The 14,461-nt window shown below is 38.2% G+C and overlaps 1 protein-coding gene across 2 annotated transcripts in view; it reads left to right on the top strand.

The window, feature by feature from the left end:
* The window catches only part of LOC136421432 (kin of IRRE-like protein 3), a 35,735-nt gene that overhangs the window by 13,453 nt on the left and 7,821 nt on the right, over positions 1-14,461 (top strand). The window contains exon 1 of one of the 2 annotated variants that reach the window (XM_066408742.1): positions 8,935-9,080. The exons of the other annotated variant lie outside the window; for it this stretch is intronic. Coding sequence (XP_066264839.1) covers positions 9,026-9,080 — 55 coding nt within the window. The 5' untranslated portion in view covers positions 8,935-9,025. Of the gene's footprint in view, positions 1-8,934; positions 9,081-14,461 lie in introns of those variants that run through there. 2 annotated transcript variants of the gene reach the window in all.

Raw genomic sequence — 14,461 nt, forward strand, 5'->3', positions numbered from 1 at the left:
TTAAGGATATTTTCTTAACTTCCAAGAATCGGTGTTTTACGTGCACTGTCATTTATTTGGAAGGCATCCGAACGCGCGGCAGCTAAAGTGCAAAACAAGTCGTGCTCCATCTCGAGAAGTTTTCCATTTTATCATTATGCGACTGTGCGGGCTTCTTGCAGGTGAGCAGCCAAAGTGGTGTGCTCGGAAATGGTCTTACTATGCCGCAGCACATGAAGATATTGGAGCAATAGACTAAGTACATATGTGATTATTAACATTAAAAGAGCTCAATCTCTGGACATTGGTAATTCATTTGCACGGAAAGATATCATCAACAGCAAGCCGGCACTCTTGGTCCTGCTGTAGCTACTAGAGCACACCATGAAAAACTAAAACTCAGGAAAAGTGGAAAAAATATTGCATAAAATCACTATACGCTTTGTACGTTAGAAAATTACACAACTTAATGTGTTGCTACTTTGATGGGATTTTCCACAAGTTAAGTAGTGCTGTATGTCATTCAGGGAATAACACGTGTATAAGTATGTCAAAATTGCTAAACATGCTTAGTCACTTTATTTGCAGTATCTTTTAGTGTTTTGCTTGTTGTGCCCCTAAGGACGGCCTGAACATTCCATTTGATCCTGTACTCCATCAATGAGGCTTAAGTAGATTTGATTAAATACGCTTGTATCCCCAGTTTACACTCTACCGCTACACTGCACATAACGACACACACTCAGCTGAAATGAACCCTATACTTCATACAGATTTTTGCAGTTTAATGTCATACACAGCCATCCATTCTCGATCCATGAAATGATAATAGGTATCTGCCATATGGCGTGGCACTCTGGAGTATGACAACAGTCACGCTTCTGATTCACGTTTCAGATAGAATTTCTATCTAATATCAATGAACATAAACCCTCAGACACTCTCAGGGGGGGGGGGGCGTTTGGATTCCTCCGTATATTTTTACGTGTCATTTGTACCTTTTACATCAGAGAAAATCATTCCATGACTTTGTCAGTAAACATCTACTATACATACACTATACATTATAACCGCTCCGACTATTTTTACGAAGATTGACATAATTCATTGGAAATTTCAAAGAAAAGTCTGTTTTTAGACAGGGACCCCACCAAAATGTGAATTTTTCAAAACAAAAGATCAACATTGAGGTTGGACTTAACAAGTTTCTTTGAAAGCATAATTACATTCCTTATCATTATTCTATATGTTAAGAGCAGATAACAGTGTGTGTAAATCATAATTAGGTACTTTTCTAAATACTGAAAAGAAACAAGATAAAACAATTGATCCAGTCAATCTTTTTCTTTATCATAATGTTTCACTGCTTAGATTAAAATTTGACAATTCAGCAGATGGTCACAAATTGCAGTTATCTGCGCTTCTATGTCGGTGTCAAGGAAAGTCCTATGGACGGCTTGGATAGCCTGAAATTCTAGAATACTTCACATCTTCTTGTGCAGTGTCCTTGAGTTTTTCCCCCGGGAGGTACATTACGTTTGAACGTGAAATACCAGGTCTCTCCCTAACTAAGGCACGCAACATTAGGATGGCATATCATCCGTACATACGGTCACAATATACGCATGGTCTCGTGTAAAAGGTATAAAACCTTTCGAATAGCAGGCGGCCGTTTGACAACGGCCTGCGTTGGTTGCTACCTCAAGTAAAGATCGCGTTTTCTATTCCATAAGAGCTCATGTTTGTGGTGCTGTATGTGGTCACACAAGTACCCATTATAACAGCAATCCAGCAATCAGCTGGTTGTCCCCAAACCCAAGCGAGAGATCTTCAGAAGATCGGTAGCCTACCGTGGACCAAATGTCTGGAACAGCCTACCGCCAGACACACGTACGGCTCCGAATCTGACTTCCTTCAAGAGACTCTTGAAGTAACGGAAATGAACTAAACGAACGGACACGGACCATGAACCAGCTTTCGCCCTACTTTATGTTGTATGTTGTAGAAATTGTATATTGTTGTACCATAAATATTATGTTGATAGAGTTATTAGGACTCAAATGACTGTGTATCTCTGTTATATTGTATCTGACCCTTACCTCTTCCCTCATGACCTCAATGAAAAGCGGCCTGCGTGCCGATTTGAGCTTATCATGAATAAACAAAGGTTCAAACAAAATTTATTTTTGAATAATAATGATCTTTGGCAGCGAGAATTTTTAATTGCGGCTCGAATGTACAATGTAAAACTTACTAGTAGCCCCGTCAAAATATACCTTCTCATACTCTTTTCTAATGTAAAGAAGTTGTTCTAGTGCTTGTGATTTTGATACTAAAATCACATATTTCAAATAGGCGATTCAATTTTGTTTCAAACTGTAGCAGTATTTCCATACTTTCTCTCTCCCGCCTCTCCATCTTTCTCGCGGCATTTTGCATTTTAATCAAATGTCATGCTGTTTTATTAGTATCAGTATAAGCCTCTATAAACTTTTGTCATTTATTTTCACATGGATTAATTGTTCTCATTTATCTATGCCTTCCCATTTGTTTGTTGTTTACCGGTAGCATATAAACTATTGATGATAAAGTAATCCAACTTGTCATTGAAAAAGGGCAGACTGTTAATTGTGTAGCTATACAGCCCATAATTAATCATAGTGAACGTTTATAATCTCTTGGAACATGGTTGCACTGTATGCATACTTAACAACAGCGTCTTAATTAGATTACAGCTTTAATTGTAAATTGTAAATGGTAATTTGGTAATGTATAGTGTAATCATACTTATTATATAGCATTATCTTACTTATTATGTTTACAACTCAATCTATTTTGTAGTTCCTCTTCTTTTCCATTTGTTTGTAGGACTTATGATACAATTTCAATCTGTTCTTTCGTTAATTTTGCTTAGTTTTGATAATGTTTAATTTTGTAAAAATTGCCATTGTCTACTTTAGGGGAGGCCCATGAAAAGCCACCTAGGCTTCTTGTCCACCCCTGCATGTTTTCTTTTGCCCTGTTTATCTTTTTATAATTGCACATCTATGCGAATAAACAATAATAAATAATTAGACTCAGATTATGATATAGATTTCATTTCAATTTTGCTAACATGAATATGTATAGCTGTGATAAAATCTCTAATCTATATCATAACAATGTTGTACCTTCGGGAAGGAGGACATCAAAGGAAAGGGACATATTGTTTTGTGGTTTTGTATGTTTGTTTGTATATTTACCTTACAATATTTTGATGGATTCATTCAAACTAACGAGAGACAGAGAGAGAGAGAGAGAGAGAGAGAGAGAGAGAGAGAGAGAGAGAGAGAGAGAGAGAGAGAGAGAGAGAGAGAGAGAAAGTTGGCAAACAGTTTCAAATATTTCAATTTTGTTGATATAGAAAAGAGTTGAACTTCTTAAATTAATTGGAAATATACAAATGCTCGAGAAAGTAAAGACTACAAGACTCAGACCTTCGAGTTAGACTCTACCAGTCTCCACGGGTCGCTGGGAAAATAGTAGAAATTGGCCAAATAGAGTCAATTGTATGAAGGGAGTCGGCTATGGAGATCAAACATTGCAAATCCATGTTCCCAGCGACCCGTGGAGACTGGTAGAGTCTACCTTCGAGTAGTTATACTCTATGCATCACCCTCGTCTTATCATACAATACATGCCAGCTTTTATAGTACTCGGAGAAGATCATGTTTTCGGTTGAGCCAGCTGTTTGGTGGGTCTGTATCTATGTCAAGAGCATAACTCAAGACACCTTCGATGAATCTTTATGATTGTCGGTAGGTGTGTAGTGGTTGTACAAAGGAAGATCAAGTTCGAAAATGGTTTACCTAGCGTTTTTCAACAGTACTGCAGCAGACTTTTAATTTTTGTATGTTTGTATGTAGGCGAAAAAAGTGACGGAAACGTTGATGAATCATCATCTTTTTTGTTAGGTGTGTAGATGTTGTGAAAACGGAGGTCAAGTTCAAAAATGATTCCCCTGGCATTTTCCATCTGTCCTGCAGCGGGCTTTGTGTGGATGTGTATTTGTATGTGGACAACATAACTCAAGAAGCTGTAGATGGATCTGTATGATACTTAGTGAATGGGTAGGGTTTACAGAAAGGAAGGTCAAGTTCGATAATGGGCCTTCTAGCGGGTACCTAAGGTACTGCAGGGGAGCTTCAAAATGTTGGAGCATATTTTCTGAAAGTGCTATGGTCATGATTTTTGTGTGGTAGATAGTTCATGCCACAGAAATTAAGTTGTGTAAGTTTGGGCCCCCTAGTGTCTTGGTTGGAACTGCAGTGGCTGTTTTTGTTTTGACCTTCGGACATGAATTACTTGAGAAGGGGTCAACAGATCGTCGTGAAGTTTTGTATGTAGAGAGCTCAGATGGTGCTTTACACAATCAATGACTAATTATGCAAATCAGGAGCTAATCTGCATAATTAGTAAGGATAATTTGTAAATCCTCTACATTCCATAATGGGGCATGTGACAGTGTTCCCGAAACAGGTCAACAGGAGAGCCTTGCCTAAAAGTATAAATAAACAGAAAGGGCACAAAAATAAACAGATGGGGCAGTCTCACTACACTCCAAGCAGATGTGTGGGTCCGGTTGGTTTTTAACATGTTCAATTTAGGCATTTTTGTCCAACACACGATTGGAGACATAACGGAAAGGGGGCAAAATAGAAAGCCTGACAAAAACACCTAAAAACATGTGAATAACCAGCCGGACCCACTCCTCTGCTCAGAGAGTACACTGCACCAAAACTGCACCACTGCTAGGTATGGAAAAGTCACATGTCCTATGTCTTTCAAACTGTGGATGATATGGAATAAAGATTTATTCTATTCATATATATTGACTGCACCATTTCATCATCACTTTCAATATTTTGTCATGACCAGTTATAACATATATCAGCACATTAGACATATATACTAGTCCTGTACCACCAAATGATTTTAACCCTATCTAGACTGGACTCATCCCCCCCATCAATCATAACTTCCAAACGGTATGGTGTATGATCAAATTTGCAGGGGGTGATAAGCATGTAAATATTAATCACACAAGCCTTGAATATTTGGCGAAGATAATGTGTTCATGGAACTCTAGTTGGATATGTTTTTAAGCATTAAACCCTCATCACCTTATCAGGGAAGCTTGCAGATTTATGCGCAACCTGTCTGCCTTTAGGGATACTTTGCCAAGCTGATTTAGCATTAGCTTGATATCGCAGATACCTTTTGGCGCTAACGCAAAATGTTATATGTAAGAATCTAACTCGAAGCAAGAGCGCAAACGTGAAATATACAAGAAGGAATATTCAACGCAGTCATGTATACGCTCTATTTCTAACATGCGGTAAGATAGCAATGAAATCTATCAGAGCATACGTTTATGCCTCCAGCATGAATACATCGCGAACTATTTGACTCTATAAAAGCATACGGAAGCAGCTTATATCCACTACCATTTGGGGATATCTTAACTATATTCTGAATTATGATGGACGTACATTAAACCAGCTGTTACTCTTATGTACTATAAAATCATACAAAGTCAGAATGTCGGCAAAAATATGATACATGGTGATAAAAGTATCTTTTTCATTTGGGGGTTCTTGTATGATTTACTACTATAGATATTAGTAATGTTGATGGTCACCCTAGCAGTAGCAGGTTCTATCCTAGTTGCTATGCAGGGGTACCATAAGCCGGGCAGTGTAAAATCAATAACACAAATCTACCACAAAATGACGCACGATCCGATAATCATACAAGAAAAAAAACAGGTACACGCAAAGTACATTGTTTTGCTTTGAACATGTGTATTGTAGGTGATTTGCAAAAGTGTGAACCAATCAACTACTGTTGCTATTAGTGAAATAAGTGACATCGATTTCTCCTTGATATGCATGCTTTTCAAGTTTGGAAAAATCAAGACCTTTCTGACCATCGTGATATATAGGCTTTTTTGTCATTTAACAGTGTAATTTGTATCAATTCAATCCATTTAGTGTCTTTAAGCTTGTGGTGATCAGTAATAGTCAATCTAACGCCAAATATATTACAACTAATTCATACCTTATAATACACATAATCAGTACATGTAAATATGCTACATTAAAGGCTTGTTATACACGTTCGGCACTGCATGTTGCCTCATCTTACTGTTAGTTCAATGTTGCAAAGTTTCCCTACTTCTTTCTGATATTGCACATCTGTTTCATGCATCACCCCCCCCCCCCCATCCACGCATGACGAACACACCTATATGTTCAACATCAGCTTTTCAAGTCAGGATGTTATTGTCAAGAGTTAAATTCAAAATGAGCTTCTTGTCATGACAGAGAAGTAACAACCTGTTGTATGTTGTGACCGCAATTAACTGTTGGGAGAAGGTCGGACCGTGCAATTACTCCACCAATTGATCTGCAAAACAATGAATCATACCCACACGGTATTCCTTTTCATGTCGATCGTGACATTAACCTTAAAGAGCAGCACGTTTTCCATTGAACGCCTCCTCTTTATGTGGCGCTGAACTTCAAAAGGTGCTGCAAGACGTGTGTGGAATTATGTCGACACGAAGAAGAAAAAAGGACCATCGGAACTTTTGAAAACTTTCCTTGATATCTAAGTACATGGCTTCATGAACCTCTGTCCAATTTATGGTCAGAAATATTTCATTATATAAAATATCATCAGGGAAAACCAATTTAAAAGAAATACGTTTGTCAAATACATTCACAAGAAATAAACTGACTCAGATAAAACGTATTGGCATAGTTTCCATAATCTGGTTTTCCTTCTTATCAGTTTGATAAGTCTATCACATGTTTCAAAAGGCAGTGCTATAGTTTCCAATGCCCAGTTTTTGTTACCAAACCAAATCTGGCATTTTTCATTTCTATCAAATTTATGTCAATGTAAGAACCATTCCAGTGTACGTGTCGAGCTGCACTTACACTTTTGTCATAGATCAGACCACTTAGTTAGTACTAGACAATGTGAATAAACAGCTCCAACAGTTAAACTAAATCTGACTTTGGCTTCATATTTGCAAATGGTTATTTCATTTGTTACAAACATGCATATATTTGTATACATTGCCAGGCGCTATTTTAGGGCCTCAATGGGTACCTGTTTTCTTTCTTTAGAGCATGACATGCATATATTTGTATACATTGCCAGGCGCTATTTTAGGGCCGCAATGGGTACCTGTTTTCTTTCTTTAGAGCATGACATGTTGAAAATGAGCCTCCACTGGGAATATGTATGATTGAATAATCATTAGTGTAAGTCGACATGTAAATAAATTATCTACGTGTTAACATAGAATTAAAGATCCATCTTTTGTCATTTATTGGGATAAACAAAAGTAGACAGGCAACATTTGCGAGCAAGTAAAGCATATTTCGCCCATAGCCCTCCAATCCCCATTCAAAATGGACTGTTCCATAATTTCTCTAAAGACAATCCCCCGTTTGAGAACTGTATTTTTCGGCAGCACCTTCAGTTAAAACGAACCAGTTCAAGACTCTTTCTAGTACAAATTTGACAACAAAATCCCCCCCTCCGTGCAAGAATGGACTCTTTCGTTGGCACCACATGTGAAATTGACAAGTCCAAAAACATGGCAGATGTGCTTTCCCATAATCACCCTAGTCCAAAATTGAATCTAAAACATTACCCCCCCTGTGTAAGAATGTACTCTATAAGTGGCATCGCCATGTAAAACTGACCAGTCCAAAGGCACTTCATGTAAAAAAATGTGCTTTTCTCGTGTTTTGTTAAACAGCCAATACTTTCAAATTCAACATCAATCTGTTCGTATCTGCCTTCATAGCATTCATGTTATCTCAAAGTTAAAATATCGTGAATTTTCAATTTTTTTCATGTACTTCATTTAGCCAAAAGTCAAATAGCCAAGATGAAGAAAAGTTAGTTTTATTCCATGTAAAATGCATTACCTGCAGGAGAAGGAAAATGGGATGTTGACAAATCATAATTGCCATTTTCGAGGTCACGTACAGGAAGTGCGGGAAACATTCCGGAGCGTGAACGCCATTAACTTTGCACGAGTAGGTCAAGATCTATAAAGATTTATGAAATCAGAAGCTTAAGGTGCTTTGGAGGTGGAAAGGGTCACCTTGGCATTATCAGTAAGCCAGGTTATGTATCTAATCCGTGTTCTTCGACCCTTCTATTCACTCCCGCCTGCCAGCATCAGTAATCCTGGTATTATCCTCAATCCATTATCGGCGGTAAAACCTTATCCATTTATGCCTATTGGGTATAACCACGCCATGTGAAATATAGAAACCATTTCCTATGCAACTTTTATTCATTTTCTTTGTAATCTAAATGGTATACACGGCTTGAGGTACAATATTTGTTTATCAACAATAATGATGAAATGTTGAGCCCCTAAATTTTGGATCCTAGCGTAATTTTTTTTTCTTCTCCAATTTGACTGAGTAATAATTTTCGGATAACCAGAATACTGTGGAATCCCTGCTGGAGCTGGTAAGGTAACATTTCAAGGGATGAGAAACATCCGTCAATTCATTTTACATCGCGATGCGATCGATGGTAAATAAAAACTCTTGTGCAGTTTGTCCGTTAAAATCATACATGCAAACCTTGTCCTTTCCTGGAAATTATGGTCGTCTTAGAAAGACTAGAAGGCCTTGGCTATTCCATATATATTTGTCACCATGTGTTTAAGATCCGATCCGGTAATGCACTGAAAACGTTATACCTTACTTGTGTAACAGTCATTTTACCATTAGTGAATTACAAGAAGTCACGCAGTGGTCCTCCGTGACTTCAGCAATCACGGTCTGTCACCTCTGTTGCAATCTGTCCGATTCCATACGAGTTAGAGGCGTGGGAATCGGCTCAGCTGCGCAGTAAGGTGCGCAAGTGTACAGAATACGAAAGCATTGGGCTTTAAATGCGCGGCGATGTCGCAGTGCTTCTGTACTTGATGCCTTGAACAGACATTAGTGCAGCGAGGACTTCGGAAATGGTTATGTTCCTGCTGTTGATACTCGCTAGAGTATTCTTGTCGGCCTGTGAGGGTGAGTAGCTGAGTATTTCATATAATGTTCCGTAGTTTTGAGATTCAAATGTTTCATGTTTTTGTATCTGTCGTCCTAAATACTTCACGGCGTTTGAAAAATCGTATGTCTAGTCGTCTAAAATGATGAGCCCTACTAGAAGTCTCTTTCAACAGAAGATTATTATGAATTTCTAACCAGAGGCATGCTTTAAGTTAACACGTAAACTCGTTTCTCTACGGTAATCATCATCTTGCATGCAATGCAATGAGTTCCAAATTAGCGCTGCTTTGAGAAAATGCCTGATCTTGGTCTTGGCGAATGCTCTGTATGCGCTAATAATCTTATACGAGCTGTAGTGTTATATAGCGCTAACATTTTCTTGCGAGCTGTAGAATCTACCTATTCCAACAGTGTAAATACCATGTCGACTTGACATTGCCAACCATCTCAGCGGTTGACCGATACGTACATACGCGCTAGCTGCACTTGTACTCTGTGATATTACTAGAAAACACTGCCTGTCGTATATCTTATTACTTTCAAGCTTTATACAGCCGTATATTTTGTACACGTTCCGCTTAGTTACTGAGGCTTACTCGTACAGCCAGCCGGCTTATGAATACCGCATTACCATGTATCAGACCGGGCGCTGACTCCGTCTGATATTTCATCACCATTTGGATCGGGAATTTATTGCTGGATTTCCCTTACGGACAATTTGTCGGTCCCGCAGACGTCTGATGAGGTGATAACATTTGGTAACTCACCGAGGTTTTGATGGATACATTCCCCTGTACGTTAGCTTGGTAACTTTTCAGCGTCTGGATTTATTTATGCCCCTTAAAAGGTCGCACTGCCGACCAAATCAATTTATGACACTTTGTCCTATATAACAAAACCGCATCGGTTCATATATTCCTCAAGCGTGACTCCCAGGAAATGGGGGAGTTCATTATCCCTTTCCTGGGTAATGCATTCTGTTGGACGTGACCCTGGTAATGCCTTCGGAGAAAGCAAGGATAAGATATTTCCTTGAATCGCTGGTTTCTGACCCTAATGGTAATTGCAGTCGGTGCGTGGGCATTGTCTGTCCGCATTCGGCATGTGTTTATCCCCCACCTGTGGTGTTCAAACGGAAGACTACAAGATTATAGGCTTGCACATAGTAATTTTCCTTTGGAAAGTCGGGTAATGGTAACTTTTGATTCTGTTGAAAGCTAAAATATTCAAGCGCACTTGCTTTAAAATATTTTTTTCGACCCAACGAATGTTCTTGTGGATAGACATGATTCATAATACGTTGTTTTGACAAGAAATTTGCATTTGAAATTGTAGCACATTAAATTCAAAGCGGCATAGGCGGAGATATTATCATGGCTGTATATGCATTTCTTTAATAGCCCTTGCATCTACGTGTAGCTGCTAGATAATAGTTAAGTACAATTGATGAAAATCGGCAAACGGTTAACAACAGTGATTGACTAAAATAATTACTGGTTGTACGTTCTCTCCTAGCACAAACCTATAATCATTTCCACCCCGCTATTTTAGGGCGTCTGTACAATTACTAGGACAATGTTCGGAGACGATTGGTTCATCCACTTTCCTCTCTAAACAGTCCTTCACTCGCAAGAAAAGGTAGTTTTTCTATCTACACCAAACGAAAGTAATAATTCCATGCAAGATTAGAGCTGCCAAAATTCCACAATTGTGTATTGAAAAGTTTTGATAGGAATACCTAGGATGTCGTAACTGTAGGCTTATAAACTATAATGAACAGATGCAAAGTGATCAAGCAGTCTTAGAACCTAGGACAGGAGTGTTAAAAAATAGGAAAGGGAAATAATCTTTGACAAATTAAACACATTTACAGGTACGTCGACGTTGAAGTAAGAAACAGTTCTGCCACGTTTTATAAACGTTTTTGTATCATAATTTTATATTGAAATCGTCTTGTTGTAATGGAGTGAATCTGCATGGCAGCAGTTTTGTTAAATGACATTTCTTTGCAGTCATTGGTCTATGGCCGACGTAACCGGTGAGCGTTATTGAGGGGTGGTTCATAAGTTCGAAAGACAGGGCTCAACGTTGCTCGTATTTGGATGGAAGTTATTATCTGCCTATAGCACTGCAGCTGGTATTGCTCGAGATGTATCCTTGTCGGTTATATATACTCGATAGACATACTATGTAGTCGTAAGCAATGTAGTCAAATTAAACAGTGTCTGTTCACAGTAGAGTTATATTTTACTGCAGCTTAGGGATAAGCAACAGTGCCAAGGTTCCCAACATAAAGAGCTGACAGATTCTACATGAAAATAATATCTATATGTGATATCTTCGCCAGGAATGTTATACGTGTGGTTGTCTGTCCGTCTGTTAATTTCTAATTTTTTGGTTTGTGAATAGCTAAGTCGAGAAGTCGCCGTCAGTACCTTGACAAAGTATAAAAAATGATTAGATTATAACCCCGTAGCCAGACCTGCGGTTTTGCTATCTCGTGTTTTGGACTTGCTATGGCCATGTTTTTTTCTAGCCATGGTAGTTCTCTTCAAGAGGTAACGTATTTTTGGTATTGCAGGGGCTAGTTTTGTTAAAGAAGGGTATATTATAAACGCATCGTCCTGGACTTTATTATGCAGATAGCTAAAGCGACGATTGGAAAATGTCTGGTAAATTATGCAAGTCTGGAGCTAATTTCAATAATCCATAACGGTATGTTAAGAATCCACTGCTTGACATGAAAAGCCTTTCAAAGATATGTATCCGTATCTGTATATATATAGCCGGCATAAATACCGGAATTACTGCTGTGTACAACAAATCCTGCCATAAACGGTTCGTCAATGACAGTTAGATAACATTTTTTTAGCTTTATTCCAGAGCATTACATACCTTTGGAACGCAACGAAGCAAAGCCCATTAAAAAGTCTGTGTGTATGTTTGTGTATGTATGTATGTATGTGTGTGTGTGTGTGTGTGTGTGTGTGTGTGTGTGTGTGTGTGTGTGTGTGTGACAGAACAATTGGCTTGTTTGTACACAGTGCGAGTATATACCAGCAACTAGATAGCAACTAGATAGCAAAACGTCGCGCTTTACTGCTCTCCAATTTCGTCCACAAGTCACGTAGTGCATTTCGTCAAAGAGATGGTCATCCATTTGAAGAACGATGGGGCAGAGAGATAGCTTGATTCGAGGCTTGTTAGCAACAGACTCTTCAGGGGGTTCGCATCAGCATTCACTGTCCTTGATTTACGATTTGCAAAGTGGCTATGTGCAACAGATTAAACAAATTATCTGTTCTCCTGCCTTAGAGCGATTTTTGAAAACAAATTGAATGAAATGGACATATGGAATATTGTAACGGTGTTATCCATCGACTAACAGAAGATAATGTTTTGAGGAATAATATCTGGCTTCTTTTTAGCCAGCTCTTGCGTGAGTTACATGATTGCTACTGGACCTTACATGGGCCTCAATTTGCCATCTTGGCTAGCTGGAATTGCATGTAGGCCTTTAGTGCATATTTACCATTCGATCTATGACTTTAACGCTCCAAAATATCATTTGCTTCACAGACATTAGTGGCAGTACTATTTTACCTTGCGGATATAGCATCGTAAGATTAATTAGCGGGTATTTCCTTTGACAACTGGAATTTGAATATATATGAAAAAACAGTCCCTTTGCCAGATTCACTTGCATCAATGTAATTTTGTAGTCTGCTACATTCAAATGCGGTTTCAATATTGATTTTTATTTTTACAAGCAATGATCAAGAAATAGTCTTTAATCAACTATCAACAATCACACAAAACGCAATGGGTATGCTAGAGATGTATGCTATCGTATTTAGTACGAATTGACTATTGTTTTGTCATCGATTTTTTCCCTACAAATTGCTGAAAAAAATACCCACTGAACTGAATCGGCCTAGGTTTTTTATCTTCCACATGTATTTCTGTTTACAAGCCAACGTGTATACATCCATTTCCATGGATTATCGCAATATACAGGGAGATTACTACATTTGCTTAACGGTAAATGTAACTTACTTGCTTTGGCGAGGGTTCGTGTGTCGGCAGAATTGCTTGCATTATTATATATAATATCAGGACAGAAATCCACGTGCGGTGATTTATTTTTGTAATGTGAAATTACACTGATGCAACAGGGCTTGCTAGTCAATAATGATAATACGCATAGAGACATGGCAACGTATTAACGGTTTATGTGGCTGACCTTGATTCTAGGAGCTATCCATTTATCACCCGGACCTCTAGGTCATGGTATTATAAAGCAGTGCGAATTATTGACCACAAAGGCCGGTAGGGACGCTGCACAATGTCACAGTTGGGGGTTTGGCGCCACTGGGGTGCAATTCAAGTTCTTGCGCACAGAACGAAACCCAATAACAGTAAATTTCTTTCAAAAATAAGTTGTTGAGCAAAAATGAAAAGTTTCAAAATAAGATGTATACAAAATATTTGTCAGCAGCTGTTGATGAAAATTAATTATTTTCACAAAGTTTATCTAATTTTGTTTGATTTAATGCATAAGGAAGCACTGTACAACTTTGAATTAGATTTAGGAAACGACAGTGTCTAAATAGAATATATGGTTAGCTTTTGGGGTCCGTTTTTCCCTATTAATAAATAAATAAATTAGTCTTAAGTCGAAGGCTATCACGATTGGTATCGATTCGATGTTTGTAAGATACACGCTGATGCCTTTAAAATTACATTGTGTGTAGTATTGTAGTTAATTGAATATATGGTATTCTTCCTCAACGTAGGAATTTGTAACGATCCCCATTGGTCGCATGCACTTACCCGTGTCATTTAATATACAGATGTTTCCATATACCGAAGATAAATTATGAACTTTCAAATTGATTGCATGACCAAAATTGTATCTATATTTCATTATATTGCCTTCAGATAATGTATTATAATGCCAACCCATGTAAATTGTGAATTGGTTGTATTGCTTCTCTCATTGAATTCGTATATGAGCATCTCTACAATTATCTCTCTCTGTCAGTCAGTCTGTCGGGACAATGATATCAAATAATTGCTGTACACCAAAGGCAAGCATTATCAGTTGGTGGTTGTCAGTTACTAGGGGTGCATTTCCTCCAGCTCTACACTTAAGACACGGATTGTAAACGATAGCGTTGGCCTTTAAAGACAAACGAGCAGTGACGTCCGTATCTACTTGATCTGACTTCTTAATGAGATTGTGCACGGCCACAACGGGGATACTACCACATAATAGTCTTTTCTTACCCACTGATGGTTTTACCGATCGACCTTTAAAATATGCAGCTTTTCTGACATAAAAGATTGCCAATTTACTATTGCATGTACTCTGCAAATATCTGCCCATATAGAAAGTC

Source organism: Branchiostoma lanceolatum, chromosome 1 (genome assembly GCF_035083965.1).
Source record: "Branchiostoma lanceolatum isolate klBraLanc5 chromosome 1, klBraLanc5.hap2, whole genome shotgun sequence".
Lineage (NCBI taxonomy): Eukaryota > Metazoa > Chordata > Leptocardii > Amphioxiformes > Branchiostomatidae > Branchiostoma > Branchiostoma lanceolatum.